Source organism: Peromyscus eremicus, chromosome 10 (genome assembly GCF_949786415.1).
Source record: "Peromyscus eremicus chromosome 10, PerEre_H2_v1, whole genome shotgun sequence".
NCBI classification, from domain to species: Eukaryota; Metazoa; Chordata; class Mammalia; order Rodentia; family Cricetidae; genus Peromyscus; species Peromyscus eremicus.
In genome coordinates, this window is record NC_081426.1 from 7,827,255 (window position 1) to 7,846,852 (window position 19,598).

The 19,598-nt window shown below is 42.3% G+C and overlaps 1 protein-coding gene across 4 annotated transcripts in view; it reads right to left on the reverse strand.

The window, feature by feature from the left end:
- Positions 1-19,598, reverse strand: part of Pus10 (pseudouridine synthase 10) — a 77,347-nt gene that overhangs the window by 53,723 nt on the left and 4,026 nt on the right. For 3 of the 4 annotated variants that reach the window (XM_059275288.1, XM_059275287.1, XM_059275286.1), the window contains exons 3-4: positions 14,351-14,599; positions 13,575-13,661 (exon numbers count right to left, since the gene is read on the reverse strand). In XM_059275288.1, coding sequence (XP_059131271.1) covers positions 13,575-13,661; positions 14,351-14,599 — 336 coding nt within the window. Of the gene's footprint in view, positions 1-13,574; positions 13,662-14,350; positions 14,600-17,662; positions 17,701-19,598 lie in introns of those variants that run through there. The other variant, XM_059275289.1, reaches the window with a different exon arrangement.

Below are 19,598 nucleotides of genomic sequence, written 5' to 3' on the forward strand. Positions count from 1 at the left end.
CAAAAGTCAGCCACTGGGCAAGAAACTGTCTTTGCCTCAATTGCTGGCAATGTGCTGTCCAAGTTGGACAAACAGGACACAAAAGAAAGCGACTGCCGAACTTTGCCAAGACAAGGTGGGACAGTCCTTCAAAAATCCTGCTCCACAGAAAAGTCTGTCAGACATTCTAGGCCTGTAGGCTGAAAATGGATGTCCCAACGTTATAGAGAAACCTTGGGTGACTGTCCAGGCAGCCAGATGTTTCTGTCATTTCTTAGTTTGTTTTGTTCTACATTTCCTGTTTACTTAGATAATATTATATCCTTCTCAGGTCTCTGATAGAGTTGAAGACTAGATACCTATAGTTTTCCTTGTTACCAAATTCAGAAAAGAAACTCACAAAAGAGGTGTAAAGCATATAAGGTTGAAAGACATAAAAAGATAGTTTTGGGTTGGTGATAGGATGGAAAGTGAATTAGGTATAACACTTTGGGCTCACCAAGATAGGATAGATAATGGAGTATTTTCTCTGAACTTGGCAAATGCAAATGGACTGGACATTGCTAATGTAATTCTTACCTGTATATATTTGTATTTGTACTTATTGTATATACTTTTACTATATTAGTGTTAAAAGTTTCCCTTTTTATTTAGACAAAAAAATGGGAAATATTGTGTTATATTTTGATTGTATTCTGACAATAATGTTTGTTTTGAATCAGAGGGCAGATCTAGCCACTAGCTGACCAAAATTAACCATAGAGGTTTTGGAGGACTGAGAAAGTAGTAAGGCAGGGCTTAGAGAAAATCTCGGTCCCTTTTTGGAGGAAGGAACAGAAGAGGAGGAAAGTCACTGGTGGCTGCTTCTCTGATCTTTCAGGTTCTTTTTTTTTTTTTTTAAGATTTATTTATTTATTATGTATGCAGCATGTATGTCTGCATGCCAAAAGAAGGCACCAGATCTCATTACAGATGGTTGTGAGCCACCATATGGTTGCTGGGAGTTGAACTCAGAACCTCTGGAAGAGCAGTGAGTGCTCTCAACCTCTGAGCCATCTCTCCAGCTCTAATCTTTCAGGTTCTTACCCCAATCTCTCTCTCCTGATTTTTTATTGATAAAGAATAATTAAATAAATACATCAACTCTGTGTCTAAATAAACAGCTTTAAAGGACTCTCAAACAACAGGCTCTCAAGACATTTTTAGCTATATACTTAACATGTTAAATACAAATTTGTTTTTATCTGTTCATTTAAAGATACCCTCAATGGCCTTTTTAAGCTAAAATTTGAATAAATGGAGTATATCAATGTATGTACTTATTACATGTATTTAAGACTATAGTTCCACTATTTTAAAATAATCTACAATTTACTTTCTTCAATTAGAGGGTAGTTCCCCAATTCTGAGGGTCATGAAGACAGAATGAACCATTTGTAAATTATAAAATATACCATATCCACCTACATAGCCAAAGCTCATTATCAAAAAAAATATATTTCTCCAAATTAATGGGTTTGATTATTATAATGTAAGAATTAGGTTACATGCCAAGCTACTGATATTTGCATTTTCTAAATTTACTAAGGGAATATACTACAAATCTCTAACAAAGCATTTCCATGTACACAATGGAGCTTTCTCTGCCCACTGAGGTTTGGCATGCCTCACCCCTCTGCTCTCCAGGGACTTGCCTATGCAGGCCCATCACCAGAACCAGAAGGAGACAGATTCTGGGAAATCTAAGATTCTAAGACAGTGGAGCTGGGTTCAAGCTCTCTTTCCTATTTTACAGCAAGTGACCTAAGGCAAATTAAGTACCCTCTGGGAAAATGTGGCTCCTTGTATGACTGAAAAGTTAAAACAAAAATGCTCATTGTTTTTATAACATACATGCCCTGAATCTGTGTATAATAATTCAAACTAAAGATGCTTACTTTTTCTTCCTCCTCTTCCTCCTCTTCTCCCAGCACCACCACCTGCTCCTCTTCCTCCTCCTGTGATTCTAGAGATTGAATCCAGGGCCTGGCACCTACAAGACCGACCACTCCAGCTCCGAGCTGCAGTCCTTTTCTTTTTGTATCGTGAGTCAGAGTTTCACTAAGTTACTCGGCTCTCTGTCTTTGAACTCATAATTTTCCTGCCTCGGCTTCCTAAATAGCTGAGATTGCAGTCCCGTGCACCAGGGTTGGCTCTAATCTGCTTCTTTCGTTGGTTTTTGAAACAGGTGTTTACTATGCAGCCCCAGCTGGCCTGTAACTTGCTATGTAGACCAAGCTGACATGGAACTTTCAGCAGAGCTGCAGCCTCAATTTCCCAAGTGACAGGATACATGTGCCGACACATCAGCCTTCTAAGTGGTTTATGAAGTCATTAAATAACAAGGGGGAATTTGGGGGGCCTTGTCTTTTCTGAATGTTTAGTTCTGGTTTTAGACAAAACTTGAAGCATGACAAGATGAATATTTGAATTTAGTCATACATTTGAGAAGGGAACAGCATCTACAGTGGGCTAGTTTCAAGCTATTAGTGCTTGCCAAAAGGTGTGCAGGTCAACAAAGGTAAATGGTCAAGGAAACCTAATCACACCTATCAACAAAGCACAACAGTAGGACATACCAGCTATTAGGGGAAAGGGGGGAGACAGGGGAAGTTGGGGGGAACTCTAACAGGGAGTGCAGAAGGATGATAATACACAGGGAAATAAGGAAAGAGTGATAAATAACACATAAATAACTAAGGATGTTTATAAAAGCTATAAAGAAACATTATTTTATGTGTTTATTTAAAATACATATGTCTATACATACACACATAAACATGTGTGCATATAGACAGTGTAAATGGGGTGATAATGCTCCCCTTCAAGAATCACAGATTATCTAACAAAAACCCCCATGCTGGACATGGGAACCCCTTTAAGTTGTTGGTCAGTGGAGTCTAAGAGACACCCCCAAACAATACAGGCTATTGTCTTGCCTTGGTTGCCTTCCAGAACTTGAACTTAAGATCCTCCTGTAAAGATACCACACAGTTTGGACACAGGACGTGGAGGAATTGAGCTGGAACTGACCTGGAAGGTTCTTCCCTGAGGACTGATTCTCATAGTATCCAAAGGTGCCATGCAAGATGCCAAGGGAAGAAGCAATCAACAGTCCTACACAGCTGTGAAACCTATGAACCACACTAGTGACGAGCTTAGGAGGTACCTCTGCCGGCACAGTAGTGGCACGATCATCTGGGGTAACCAACACCGTCTAATCGGACTCAAGGTCTACTCAACAGAGGGATTCACGTCTGGTCCCGTAAACCTGGAGAGGCCAGCGGTCCCTAGAGGAGCGCCCACCTCTGCCGTTCTCTAATTAGTCTAAATACTTACCCTTACACCCACAGGTAAGTGCAGCTTACTCCTCTCTTCAAAGAAGCTTCTTTTTGCAACAGAGAGTCTACTTCAGAGACCCACAACTGGTCAAAATACAGAGAGTAAATGACCACGGGATGCCCGGCCCCCACTGGTATCGACAGCACAGCCCCTACATCTGAGGCTCAGGGAGCATCACTAAAGGAGGTGTGGAAAGTTGTAAGAGCCTGAGAACCAGACTGCTAGATATGACAGAAACACTGCCCTCATGATCTCAACAACAGAGTTGTCTAAAAAAGACCTGCATAAGGACGATATCAATCCACATGCTAATGCAATAATGGATTGTTAACCACAATATGAAGAGCTAGCTACAGGCAAACAATGGCCACTGAGAAGGCAAATCAGTCTGTCCAGGGACGAGCCTTGATAGGTTGTTATTCAGCCTCAAGTAGTCAGCTCTAAACTCTTGTACATAAGAACAGTAATGGGCTCAGTAGGTTCTGTGTGTGTGTGTGTGTGTGTGTGTGTGTGTGTGTGTGTGTGTGTGCAGATGTACATGTGGAAGTTAGTTGTCTCCTTTTACCACAGACCCTAGGAAATAAGCAAGCATGTGTGTCACGATAATAATTATAGGAAGAGGTCATGAACTTGAAAGGGAGGCACAGAAGAAGCTAAGGGGGTTGAAGGAAGGACAGAAATGATATAAATACTGTACAATTGTATGAAATTCTCAAAAAAAAAATTTTTTTAAAGATCCTGGAGAGAAGCAGGGCTCTAAGTTCTATTCAGTTTAAAGCCTGCCAATATCTTTATTTGGACACATTGACATAACGTGTACAAAAGAAAGTAAAAGGAGGTAGAGAACAGAGAAAGAGTTTTGAAAAGTGAGAGAAGGAAGATGAAAAAACCCCACAGGTTCCTAAGAATAATTTGGTGAAGATCTGTCTAAAAGCTAGGTCTAATGACACAAGTTTGGTGTACGGGAAATTTTAATCAAATTTCTGAAGAATGGCTATGTGATGAGATATTCATACGTCATCATTAACTTTGTATAATATAATATGAAAATGGAAATCAAAATAATTAAACAAAAATATTTAGGAAGTACTAGAGAGAATGAAGAATACTGGTTCAGAGTTAAAGCTTTTGCTGCTCTTGCAAAGGACCTGAGTTCGAATCCCAGCACTCACGTGGCAGCTCACAACCACCTGTATATAACTCCAGTTCCAGGGGCTCTGATACTCTTCTGACCTCTGCAGGCTGCTATACACATGTGACATATATACATACACTCAGGCACATAACAAATTTTTTTTAACAATTTTTAAAAATTTAGGGCTGATGTAATGGCTCAGCAGGTAAAGTGCAAGGCCAGTACCTGAGCTCAAATTCTGAAATGCACGCAGAGACGGAAGCAGAGAGGCAAGTGCACACAGGTGCCCTCTCACTTCCACACGCGTGCCATGCACATGTGTTCACACGTCAACACTTCCTGACAACCCTGCCGCAAACCGTCTGGCTGGCCTGTTAAAGGTCATGTGCTAGTAGGAGCCAGAAAGGGGGGACAGCTCAGCAGGTCAAAGTGCACGCCACGGGAGCCTGAGAGCCTAGGTTCTGTCCCCGGGACCCCTCCCGAAAGCTGTCCTAAGACTGCCACAGGCACACCATGGCACATGGCACACACCCCACACACACAAGCACACAGCCATACACCATGCATACACACAACAATAATAAATAAAATAACTTAATTTTATTTGAAAACCCTTTTGTACAAATTCTAGTCATCTATTAACAAAGCTTGAATTTTTCATTTTTATCTTATATACAAAACTTTAGTTATTAAGAACACAAAAACTGGCAACAAAAACTTACCATCACTCCTTCTATTATCTGTCTGTGTGTGCATGCACATGTGGATATCAGAGTTACCTGGGGTGCTATTCCTCAGGAGCTCCCCATCTTGTTTCCTCGAGACAAGGCCTCTCACTGGGGACCTGAGACGCACTAATTAGACTAAGCTGACTGGCCCGTGAGTTCCAGCCCGTCCTGTCCCCTGCCCCAGTGGAATCACAAGCACACTTCACTCACTACACATGGCTTTGTGTTTGGTGCTGGAGATCTTTTCACATGGGTGTGGGGATCAAACTCAGGTCCTTCAGATGGTGTGGCAACCACTTTACTGAATGGGCCATCTCCCTACACCTTCAAATTATTTCTTTTGTTAAAATAATACAAGAGCCCTTATTTCATTTAAAAACAAACCAGCAAAAAGCCAAAGATTCTTTTCCTAACTTTGAAGATATCGCAGCATTTGGAGAAAATACTGAAGAAGGTCCATCTCTCCTATAAACACAAAACATAACCCATGCTTAAGATCTTACCAAATCACAGTGCAGGCAGTATGGCCAGGAATAATTAAAAGCATTCTCTTTGGAGTTGGCTAGCTCAAAGTTCAAATCCTAACTCTATATTACCAGCAATGTGATCTCGAGTGTCAATTTCATCACAGTAAAATGGAGATAAAAACACAGCCTTCTTCGGGGGCTGTGATAACTGTAAGATTACACTATACAAATACTCAGGAAACAGTGGTGGCTTGCTTTCTTAAGAAAGGAGTTTTATCTTGCTGCTCCTAAAAAACATAGTGCTTATATAGCTGTTTTATATCTTATAAATCATCATTTTTTTATAATCACTTATTTTATAAATTCATATAAGTATAAATCACACATAATTTACTGTCATCATTATACATGACTTTTCAGAAGAAATCATAAGTCAAATTATTAAATCTTAAAGCAAAGCAATTTTATCAGTCAAAATAAAAATATTTTTAAAAGATGGTTGATATGACTTCTCTGTGTGACGTGAAAACTCAAATCAGAAACAGGAAGAGCCTAAATTAGAAGTTCCCTTTTTTTGAAACTTAGTGCACTAGGCCACAGTCCTAAAAATTTATGTACCCAAAACACCTCATAAGGATTTCCACTGTTAGTAAGTGGCCATGTGTAATATGATAATTCACTAGAGACTGTTGTAAGTGATTTGTCTCTTCCTGATTTTCTTTAAATTCTGTTAGACTACCAATTCTTCCTATAAATTCCGAAGGTGCTATGTGACAATGCATTTTTAAGGCTGCTCATGTTCTTAATGCAGCCTGCACATCCACACGGTGGAAACCATAGCGACCTCTTCCTTCTTGCTCTTCCTCCGCAAGGACCAGCTGGAGACAGGCCAAGAAAAAAGACAACGCTGGAAAGTAAATACATATCTTTAAGGGTTTAAAATATACACTTGAATGTGCTTTCAACTGCATTCCTGGATCCAATACAGAGCGTGTCTCCATGGTGATCCAGCCCTACTTGACAACTGCTGGAGTCAGAACCAAGTATAATGACACATGCATGAGAACACCACAGTGAAGCCTATCACTCTGTATACTTGAGAAATAAAAACAATGTGAGAAGTTAAGAGAAAGTCATTCTCATGGAGCCAAGATGATCAGGTAAAGTAAAATATACATAAATTTATAAGATGAAGAGATAATGTGACTTTAGAGGAATGTTTTTAAAGGAGTGGAAAAACATTCAAATTCCAATACATGTGACACAGGACATCACATGAACTCTACGAGCTTTGGTTTTTCTTCAAATGAAGATGAGATGGCTAGACAAGTGGTCACTATCCTTAAGGATGGGGAAATTACCTTCTTGCTAACCCACACATACAGATACATTAAACTTGAAGAGGGCCACTGAGATGGCCAAATCACAATGCAGGCAGTATGGCCAGAAGTCATGAAAAGCATTAATAATTAAATTAAAAACAGGTAAAGCCACTTGCCTCCAAACATGCTGACCAGGATTCAGTCCTCAGGCCACATGGAAGGAGCAGAGAACTGACTCGCAAGAGTTGTCTTCTGACCAGCACACATATACCGTGGCACACACACACAGTGGCACACACACGTCACACACAATTCATACACAATAAATAGACAACTACAACACTTAAAGACCTGGCTAGATGGCTTGGCAGGTAAAGGTGCTTGCTCTCCAAGCCTGGCAAAGTGAGATGGGTCCCTGGAACCCACATAAAGTGGGAGAAAACTGACTTTACAAGTTACCCTCAGATCTCTACACAGTCACTGTCACGTGGACAACACAGCGCGCGCGCGCGCGCGCGCGCACACACACACACACACACACACACACACACACACAGTGACAACTTCTAAATGGCAGCAATCACCCTGTATAGAAAGGTCGGCAACTTGCAGATATTCTCAACATGTATGAACGTGTTTGCACCTGCAGAGAGTCTGGCCAGGGCTGTGATAAATCACAATGTATGCACTAACATCTTTTAAAGTAAATGCCATGAAAAGCTAAGGAGCCTTGTTCTAGAGGACTAGCAAGGTTCCTAAAGATCTATGATTCCATGACTCTTTCACTATCGTTACATTTTATTTTGTGTGTGTGTGTGTGTGCACATGGGCATTTGTGCATGCCATGGTGTGCATGCTGAGGTCAGAGGACAAATTTGTGAGCACTGGTTCTCTCCCGTTCACCATGCAGCTCCCGGGGCCTGAACTCAGGTCTTTGGGCTTGGGGACAGGTGTTAACTTGCTGAGTCACCCTACTGGCTTCTCGATAACCTTTAGTGCAAAGCTGTACATGCTGGCTGGTGTTTCTGCAGGGCAAGCTCTTGGAGTTACAGTGTACAGGAAGATGTATTTGGATGGCTGCATGAATGTACTTGTGTGCTACAAAGGGTTTTTAAAGTGTAGCCTGGGGACAGGAAAGATGATCCAGTGGACAAGAGCACTTGCTGTTCAAGCAGGAGAATGAGTTCAAATTTCCTGTACCTATTCAAGAGGCCAACTGTGGCTGCATATGGATGTGTGATCCGGTTCTGTGGGGTGTGGGGACAGGAGCTGTCACCCTAGCCTCATAGCCATTGAGAGGCCTGTCTCAAGGCGCTAGGGCAAGGAGTGACAGAGCAGGACCCGTGACATCCTCTGGCTTCTGAGCCCACTCACGTATGTGCAGAAGCAGCTCTTAGTGAAGAACATGAGGACTTGAGTCTGATCCCCCCACATGACAAAGCCAGGCACGCTGGCATGCAGGGGCGACAGGTGGGTTCCTGGGGCTCTGGCAAGCCAGCCAGCCAGCTTGGCCAGACTGGCAAAGCCCAGGTCAGTGAGAGACTAAAGTGGACCTTTGGTGCGTCGTGTATCTTATAATTTGTCATACAAATTATAAATTAAAAATGCATGGAAAATGGAGAGAAAGAAGAAAATATAACTGCTGAATCAGAAGACAGCCAGCTCAGGCCCGCACACACACACACACACACACACCATCTAAATGAGTAGTTCTCTGTGTTTGCAGGTGGGTCTGTGAACTAAACATAATTAGAAAAACCACTGTCCTCTAGAATAAGTATGGACATTTGCAAAGGGGGGGTGGATTTTATTGAAGAATCCAATTCAAAAAAATCCTAGGATCTATAAATACATGCAAAACTGAGTATGTGCATTCTATATCTTTTTTTCTTTTGTCTGTTTTAATATAGGGCATCACTACATAGTCCTAAAGAGCTCTGAACTCACAACTCTGTCAGCCTCCTGAGTGCTGATTACAAGAATTACATCACATCAGGTCCAAACTGGTACAGAGCCTACAAATTTAAATAAAACCAACTTTAAAAGATATTCATTTATAAAATTTTAAGAAAAGATAATTTCTTAAGTAAAAAAAGTGCTGCTACAGAATTAATATTTAATGCAAAGGATGGAGAAAAGAAATAGAATATTTTGATTTGACAAAACTCCAAACACACCATACTGCATATTGAGAAGCAGGGTGTTTCATATGATCAGAGTAACATTTATAAGACAGTATAACTCATTTAATTAGGTCACTAGGGTGAGCGATGTGAAATGAACCAAACTGGTAGTACAATGTCGCCCTCTGCTGGACTCAGCTGGTAAAGATAAACCTCAAAGAATTAACAAGACTAAGTGGAATACTCTCATTCCCAGTTTAGCCTAATAATGGGGCACTCTTCCATTAACTGTTTCAGTGCCGTGCTATGTACGGCTTTACAGAAGCCAGTAGTGAACGCAGGGCAACAGCAGCACAAAAGTCCACGTGGATTAAGACTCACGTCACAAGAAGGAACCTGTACAGTGCTGCAAGCCCAGGACACTCGTGACTGAGGTTACAGGCTACAAATGGGAGTTGTTACTGTTCCATTAAACAGATGTGACGTGTGTGTCAAACTGATTTCCAAACATTTGTGTTTACACTACAGATTACTACTGCTCTCAGCCTCAATGATGGAAGGAAATTTCTCCTTCGTGTTGCGAGATGCTTATTGCAGAGACTCACTAGTCAAACATCTGAGAATAATTGTCTATTGCTGCGGCATAGTGACCGAGGCTCAGGCAGAAACAGGACAATAATCCCACATTTACAGTGCCCTTCCCCGCCAAGGCCTGGGAGCATCACAGAGGAAGAGGAAGGCGCAGAGGAGTGTAAAAGCCAGCAGAAAGGGAAGACTTGTGCAACCATTTCCTCTAGACTGAAACATTCTCTCCACGGACAGACACTCCTGAGACTCATGAGATTAGATGACAGCAAACAAGTTCAGGGAGACAAGAGACTCTCAGGTAGAGCAGCTGGGTACAGGTTGTATACGGATCCCATGATGCAACTTTCACGGGTCACCATTCTCGCTGAGGTGGCCTTTTCAGTGGCATGGCTACACGAGTCACTCACGCTCCTGTACGTAATCCCAGAAAACTTCCTGGCTCACCAAGCCCACCAGCTGGAATTACTTATCATTGTCCTCTTTATCTGAACCAAAAAGATGTAGACTCGCAGGGGAGGCAATGCAACAGATTAAAACTACACTGGATCTTCACGAGGAAAAGGCTTTAAGAGCTTCCTTCTGCGTACCTGCGATGTGGCCCCCAGCCCCCAGGTTAATTGTGATAGAAAACTTACCCTCTCTGGGAAGTCCTTTGGGAGGAGAATTATTTCCGTCCTGCATCTGCCGTCTGCACGTGGACTAGCCGAAATGCCACCTCACCTGTCCCTGCTCCTTCTCAAGCCGACATCCATCTAAGCTGACGCTCTACAACTGTCACCTTTTCATCCCACACGGGCTGAGACGCAAACAGTATCTACACCGTACCCCACCTTGTACCATCTCATTAGCTCCCGTTAACCAGTGCTAACCTGCACTACTAAGATGTCTCTGTAGACACATAATTCATTCCTTTACTTGGCAGCTGCTCAAGTGTAAGAACTCATATTTATTCTTATTATTTCGTCTCTGTAGGTTGTTTCTAAGCTCTTGTGCATTAACTAGAACATTCAGCACATCTGCTCGACTCTCACCCCGGGTCATGTAGGCCATAGTGAGGGTTCTCATCCTTCCTTCACTACAAGAAAACTATGCAGGAGAGAGTGGGAAAGAAAGTGCACATTGGGACCGTCCCTGCACTTCAGGGACGCTCGTGTTCCCATGTGCAGGCGTCATCAAAGGGCTTCTGTGTCCTACCTTCGGAGGCCAGGATTTGGGAGGACAGAAAGTCAAGACCCAGCAACTATTTCAGCATCTACCCTCAGTGGAGTTTCCCACGCCTGACCTTCGGGCCATGTTTAGGAGCACTGGCCCGCTTAGCACTTGTCATTCGGTCAGCTCCTTTTGGATACAGACAGTCCAGCACAGTCCAGCCAACCGTACTCAGGCCTGTCCGTGTTCCAGCCACTTTCAGGAAGTTATCACGAGAAAGAAGAGTGGTCACCTGTGGGTGCCACTGCCGCCGCTGCCATGCTCTACCAGCCCTGCCAGATGCTGCAGACACGCTCTGCTCTGCAAACTTGCTCTGTGCTGTGCTTCCTCGTGCTCAGTGCCCACAGCTCAGCCCGGGGCCCCCAGTCCAGAACCTCACTGCGGTCTGCAGTCAAGTCACCAGGTGCTAATTTTCAGAATTACTCACCTTGGGAAAAGGTGAACCACACTCTGTCTCCAACCACCTGGAAAGTGTGCTGCCTTTCACCGGCCCCAAGGACCGCCTTGAAATGGAATTTACGACGCCAGAACACCTGAACCCCCTTAGGAAAGCTTCACCTTGCAGAGCCTTCATTCCCCCTAAAACTCAACCTTTTGTTTTTGAGAAAGATCACATTTTCCCTGATAGACAGGCCAGAAGCAAAGTAGGATTTTCAGAACTCAGCTTTCTCTCCCCATCCCAGCCGTGTACCAGCACTCCAAACAGGTCCTAACTAACCTGCACATCTCCCCAGGAATTCCTGCAAGCTTTATGCACTGGAGGGCCCAGTTCTCTGCTGCTGTCCTAACAGATCTAAGCCTCCTTCTCATATCTGCGTTAATGTGACTCTGTCACTTTTAAGTTTTGTTTTGTTTGTAACTGATCTCAACTTTGCAAAATAAAACTCAATTGTTTCATTTGTCAACAGTTATACAGGGAATTCATCGGACTACTCACAATACTTAAAGTTTTTCAAAAGAAAAACCTCTCCCTCTCAACAGGATCTTACTGTATAACCCAAGACCAATTCATGATCCCCTTGTCTCAGACATACACCTCATTCTCACTTTTACCTTTTTAAAGTTATTATTTCTTGAGACAAGCTTTTCCCATGTAGTCCAGGCTGGCCCTAAGCTCATAGCAGCCATCCTGCCTCAGCTCCCCCAGGGCTGTATTTACAGGCATGAATCACCATACCTGCTTCCCAATTCTTTATGGTGATTTTTCTTTAAACTTTCTTTTATTGGTTAGAATAATTTGGTTTGGATTCGAATTTGAATTTTTTCTTTCTCTGAACTGCCTAAGAATTGTAACTTATCTTTTAGCTCAGATGTTGATGCCACTTTTTCTTGCATTGCTTGAAATTCACCTAATTTACCAAAATACATATCCCATGTCCGTCTCCCTCCACTCAGGAACATAAGTTTTTTTTTTTTTTATTTCTTAATTTTGAGCTGGCAAGATGGTTCAGCAGGTAAAGGCAGCTGTCAAGTTCAACACCTGAGACCCACACGGCAGAAAGACAGACTCAGTTACTCCAAGTTGTCCTGACTTCTACACGTGTACACACACACACCCCTGACTTCTACACATGTGTACACACACACACACAAAAAAAAATGTAAAAAAAAACCTGAGTATTAGTTTTTCAAACTGTAGTCTTTGTAACAACAGCACCAGTGAGTTTGTTTAGAATGCAAATTCCTAGGCCCTATCTGACTGACCATACAAATCTCTGGAATCGTGCTTGGGAAATTCACCAGGTTGGGTTCAAACTCCTGACAACTCTTCTGTCCCAAGCTTCTAAATACTGGGATTACAGACAGAAGCCACCATGCCTAGCTATGAATAAATCTTATACATGTTAAAAAGTTTAAAAACCACTATTGAGGTGGTTTGAAAGAAAATGGCCCCCAGAAGGAGTGGCACTATTAGGAGGTGTGGCCTTGGTGGAGGAAGTGTGTCACTGTGGGGGAGGGGCTCTGAGGTCTCCTAAGCTCAAGCTACTCCCAGTGACAACAGTTGCTTGTGCAGCCTGAGGATCAAGATGTAGAACTCTCAGCTCCTTCTCCAGCACCATGTCTGCCTGCACACCACCATGTCCCACCATGATGATAGCGGACTAATCCTCTGAAACTGTAAGCGAGCCTAATTAAATGTTTTTCCTTTATAAGAGTTGTGGTCATGGTGTCTCTTCACAGCAATAGAAACCCTAACCAAGACAACTATCTAGGAGAAGAAACTTCAAATTCAAAAGTTCTCAAATTATGTACTTTTTAGCTAAATGTGGTTTTTATCAACCCAGCTTCAGACTGGGGTGGCAACCACATCTGGGGTCACGTTACTGAACGTGGAGGGGTTGCAAGAAAAAAAACTGACAACAAAAACTAATTCAAAGTCAACTATGTAATGAATCTGGGGCATTTCTGGCCACACTTGCTCATGTCCCATCATGCACCTCCATTGCAGTCTTGGTTCTGTACACACAGCATGCCCTGGATGGCGTCAAATCCCCCCAGCTGGCTTCCACAGCAGTACTGAGATTACAAGTGTGAGCCTCTATGCCCGGCTTACATTCCCAGCTTTGTTCACTTTTATTTTAGAAATTAGAAATTCCCAGCATACATTTCATACATGCTCTGAAGTGTGCAAATGACCTTACCTCTCTCACAGACAGCTGTGGTGGGAAGGAAACCGATAAAACCACACTGGTGAATTCAAACCCAGAGGCTTCAACCTTTTGGCACACCTAAAAGAATATTACAAATATATAAACTCCCAAGAATTGCTGAAAATGTGGCTCTAGTCATAACATTCCTCCCAGGAGATGGCACTGCACGATTTCCCAACATTCACTTAGGCGCTGGGGGCGGAGGCTCAGTAGCACTGTGGTGCCCAGCAGGCGCCAGGCCAGTCTCTAGCACTGCAGTGCCCAGTACGCGCCAGGCCAGTCTCCAGCACTGCAGTGCCCAGTACGTGCCAGGCCAGTCTCTAGCACTGCGGTGCCCAGCACGCGCCAGGCCAGTCTCCAGCACTGCGGTGCCCAGCACGTGCCAGGCCAGTCTCTAGCACTGCGGTGCCCAGCATGTGCCTGGCCAGTCTCTAGCACTGTCCAAAACAAAGGCAACAAGTGTAACTGATACATGTGGGTGGAGCACTCTTCACAGACATCCTGAGATGAAGCATGTGTTAGTTCCCACCCTACACAACTGGTAGTTTCAGGACCACATGTTGAGTGTCAGACAGTTCTTATTAATTTTGCAATATGTTGATACAACATTTCAGAATAGTTGGTCTTTTCTAATTAGGAAGAGATTTCAGTGATCAAGTGGTCTGACCAAGTTGAAAAGAACAGTACTGTTTAGGAATGGTAGGTATAAGAACTCTAGCTTTAAGGCTAACACCGTCTCTGATCACACCTATGGTGAGATTGTTTACCTTTATAATAAACTCTTTCTCACAGAACTCTTGAAGAATTCCTAAGCAAACATTGCACACACTCAAATTTGAAGGCTCGGAGGCAATGCTTTCCTCTTCCGTGGCAGAGATCCCCTCCTCTCCATTTCCACTCAAATTATCCATTCCGTCTTCTTGAAGACGAATTTTCTTCAATGGTGGGTTTGGAACTTCCACAATTAATTCATCTTTTTCAGTTTCTAGAAATTTCTGTAGATCATTGAACAACTCCTGAAAAGTTATGAAAAAACAGTAGCATTTTAAAGTGGCTTTGAGATTCCTAAGAGTGAAAGTCAGCCAGGTGTGGTAACGTGTCTTTTTTTGTTTTTGTTTTTAATTAGCAGTTGAATGACCTTCCCAAAAGAACTACAAGACAGATGTGTAAATTTGTTGACGGAGCCTTTCTACTCAACATTACGGTTTTAGCTTCACTGATTTGTGAAATTCTTTTGGAAAAACATACACACATAAAATAGGCACTTGATTAGTGTGTGGATTAAATGCATTAATAATAAATTCAGTCATCAATCACGCATGAATGTCACATAGGAGATCTGTCTACCTCTGAGCACTGAGATTAAAGGCGTGTACTGTCCCAACTGCCATGCCTGTCCTGGGTCCCAGGCCTCTGGTCCCACTAGAGTGCTCAGAGGCAGAGGCAGCGGATCCTTGTGAGTTCAAGCACCTAGGGCTACACAGTGAGGCACTGTCTCAAAACAAGGTGTAGAGAGGATTATAACAGCATGGACTCATGCAACGCTGGTTTACATCAATCCAGGAGTAACCAATTTACTACAGCAATGGCTTTCTAGGGAGTCTGAGACCAACTTGTGCATTGTAATAGAAATATCTTACATACTAAGAGGCTGGAACTCTTGCTGAAACTCAGTCAGTTAATAGTGCACCTTGGCCAGGCAGTGGTGGCGCACGCCTTTAATCGCAGCACTCGGGAGGCAGAGCCAGGCGGATCTCTGTGAGTTCGAGGCCAGCCTGAGCTAACAAGTGAGTTCCAGGAAAGGCGCAAAGCTACGTAGAGAAACCCTGTCTTGAAAAACCACAAAAAAAAAAAAAAAAGTGCACCTTGAAGTCACTTCAGACTGCTGTCCTACTGTGTGCCCAACCTGTCCGTTTAACCTGCCTTTAAGGGAACAACTAACAACCAACCTTGCCTTGGCTTTCCCATGTAATCCTTTATAACCTAAGCTAACACATAGCTATAATCTTAAATTATGTACTCTCCCATACCCTTGGCCCAAGAGTAATGTGCATGTATATTATGATAATCATTTGCTAGAAACAGCAAATGAGCTAAAAGCAGCCTTATAAAATGAATATCCACCATAAATGCTGAAAGCAGCTGAATATTCAGCTACTGACTGACAGGGTTTGCTACCTGGGTCAGCTGGAGTCAGAACTAACTCCTTGTAAAACTGTTAAATAGTTCTGTAAAGCATTCCTCATTCCTTCTCCATGTGATGATTTCTATGCTGTTCAATAAAAGAAATAGTTAGAGAGGTGGTTCAGTGGTTAAGAACATGTATTGTTCTTCCAGAGAACCTCTTCAGGTGGCTCACAACTGTGTAACTCCAGCCCCAGGGATCCAATGCCTCTAGCCTCTGCAGGCACCCACACATGTGATATACACCCACAGACACACACCATTAAAAATAAAATTTAAAAATATATTAAAAAATAAAAGAGAACAAAGTCCTTTGTTGGGAATGGACACATAAGGACAGACAGATACAGGGATAAATTTACAAGACAGCCTTTGGGTGGGCACAGTTCAGACTCACACACCAGGAGGCAGAGAATGACAGACACACGAAAACAAGGTAGAGAGTTCAAATCTGGGCTCCCAATTGGTTAAATGACACCAAGGACTAGTGCTTTGATTTCTGTCCTTAATGCGACATCGAAGAATTTATTATTAATGCATTTAATCCACACACTAATCAAATGGCTATTATATATGTGAATATTTTTCCAGAATGAATTTCACAAATCAGTGAAGCTAAAACCTTAATCTTAAGTAGAAAGGCTCCATCAACAAATTTACAAATCTGGCTTATATTTCTATTGGGAAGGTCATTCAACTACCAATTTAAAAAAAATTCAATTCTAATTACTAAAACACAAAAAACATAAACTGGGGCCGGGCAGTGGTGGCCAAGCCTTTAATCCCAGCACTTGGGAGGCAGAGGCAGGTGGATCTCTAAGTTTGAGGCCAGCCAGGTCTATAGAGTGAGTTCCAAGACAGCCAGGACCGTTAGTTATATTTAGAAACCCTGTCTCAAAAACAAAACAATGTGTATGTGTGTGTATGTGTGTACATATACTGAGATGAAGATATAGTTCAGTGATAGAATACCTGCTTAGCATGCATGAAGCCCTGGGTTCCAACTCCAACAGCAAAGAACAGAGACAGACAGACAGACAGACAGACACACACACACACACACACACACACACACACACAGGAAAATACAAGCTGATTTTTTCCTTGCTAAGTTATTTAACACTTCACAGCACAGTGTTAGTTAAGGTGAAATCTCATCATTTAGAGGTTGAGCAAGTGAAGACAATTTTTGAGGCAATTTACCAAAATACCTAGATTAGGCAGTGCTAACATCTGGCGCCTTGATTACAGTCCATTTATAGCATTAAGCGAAAGATGCCCTCTTCTACATTTCTGTCATCCCTTGAGTTAGAATGTAAAAACAAGCCTCCCCTTAAGAACACTCCAGTTCTTCTGCCACCCCCTCCAAATGCTCAGCTTTCCTGTGGTTCTTCCATATCAGCTCAGTTGTCGGACAATCATTTGAATTCAGTTAGTCTATACTAGCTTAAGAATATTTTTCATTCAAACATTAAATTTGTTTTGTTGATGCATTAGCACTCCAATTTTCACAAAAAATTCACACCTACACCCACACATTCAGGTATATTACAGCCCACACAAATGTCGATTGCTACCTAATATCTGTAACATGAGTATAACATAGTATGTACATGTATGTCCTCACGTACTGCTTATATGACTAGAACAAAACAAAGCTTAAACTATTTCAAAAAAGCCTTCGAATATTTTGTTTATATTTATTCACAAAGAACATTACAGTCAAAGTTGCTGACAGTCTCTCTCTATAAAATGTATTTGAATCCAGTACAGTGTGACGTGTGGAAAAGTATATAAGGAAGACTACCCAAAGCTGGCTGTAAGCTGAGCATTCACACACACAGCAACTGTCACTGCCTATGTGTCACTTCTGGTTTCCAATTGCTTTCACATACTCAATAGATCATGTCCTTAAAATCCTGGGAGGCAGAGGGTGTCACCACTCCCATGGACAGAGGAGTGAAGGCGTACAGTGGCGGAACTGAGGTTCAAATCCACGTCTTCTAGCTCCGAACCCTAGGCTTTGGATTCAGACACACTGCTCAATTCCTAGCTTGCTCATTTAATAGCTGTTTAACTTGGGGCAGGCTGCTCAACCTCTCTGTGTTTCAATCGCTTCATCTGAAAATAGAGATAATCATTGCATGTACTTACAAAAGAGTAAATGAAAGCTTAACATGTAGTAACACTGGACAAACACTAGGAACTATTATTATTTCTAACACAGTAGAAACAACACAATCATATAGAAAAACAATAGCGATTACTACATAAAAGTAGCAATTTTTAAAATAAACTGAGTATGTGTGTATGAATGTATATATTTTACACATGTATACGGCTATTTGCCTTTGGAAAAAAAGTCACTGTTAGTATCAACTGTATGTCACAGGCATATTCTATATTTTATGTGAAGATATTCTATTCAATGACAGCTCTCTATGTATTACTGTAAATGTGAAAATTTCTGTAAGTTTCTTGTGTTACGCTAAGCACTTACTTTTAAAGGCTTCCTGACACAGCCAGGTATCACACGATGCTCCTGACAATGCGGACTGCCTGGTAACACTGCATCTTAATTTAAGCACACTCCGTGAGGTTCCCACGAGCACAAAGCCATCGAAGGGCACACTTCTCAGGACATATCCCCTTCACTGAGTGAAACAGGTAGTAGGCTGGGGACATGGATCAGTACCAGGATTCACTGGCACACATGAAGCCCTGGGTTCGATGCCCAGCACAGAAGAATACGTATGTACACATAGATGGTAACACACAAGGACATAACCAGGGCAAGCAGCACGGCCTATGGGGTAAAAGCATATGGCACACAAGCCTGTTTGACTTCCCAGGGTCCATAGTGGAAGAAGAGAACTAACTCCCACATCTACAGCTGTGTGAGCAGACACAGACAGACAGACAGACAGACCGACCCCAGGGTCCATGGTGGAAGAAGAGAACTAACTCCCACATATACAGCTGTGTGAGCAGACATAGACAGACAGACAGACACACACACACACACACACACACCATACTCATAAATATATACATACTCATAAAAATAATAGGTAAAATTTAATTAAAAAAAGTAACTAAACTCATTTTCTATTTAAAAGAAGAAAATAGGACTATGAAGCTGCCCCCTCCTGTTGTATAGGATTAATGTCAGGTAAGAAGCATTACCTTGTGCTATTTTGTTTAGATGCCCTTTATAAAATGTCTACACAGGCCGGGCAGTGGTGGTGCATGCCTTTAATCTCAGCACTCGGGAGGCAGAGGCAGGCGGATCTCTGTGAGTTCGAGGCCAGCCTGGGCTACCAAGTGAGTTCCAGGAAAGGCGCAAAGCTACACAGAGAAACCCTGTCTCTAAAAACCCAAAAAAAAAAAAAAAAAAGGTCTACACAAATAATGAATGTAGCAAAAAATTCCAACAAAGACCCCTCTCTACACTAACTGTTAAATGGTAATGTAATCAATCAAAAAGCAACTATATTCCTACATCAATTTTTTTTGGGGGGGGAGTTGTTTTTTTAAGACACGGTTTCTCTGTAGCTTTGAAGCCTGTCCTGGAACTCACTCTGTATACCAGGCTAGCCTCAAACTCACAGAGATCCACCTGTCTCTGCCTCCCAAGTGCTGGGATTAAAGGTGTGCACCACCGCCACCCGGCTTCTACATCAAATTTTTAAGGTAATTGCAATTCCAAAATTACCTTAGTAGGAATAGTTTTATTAATTTTCCTTCTTTAGTGGAGTTATGGGCCACTGTACTCAAAGCTAGTGACATTGGTTCTAAACCATAAAAGACATCCCTTAACTTAAAAAGAAA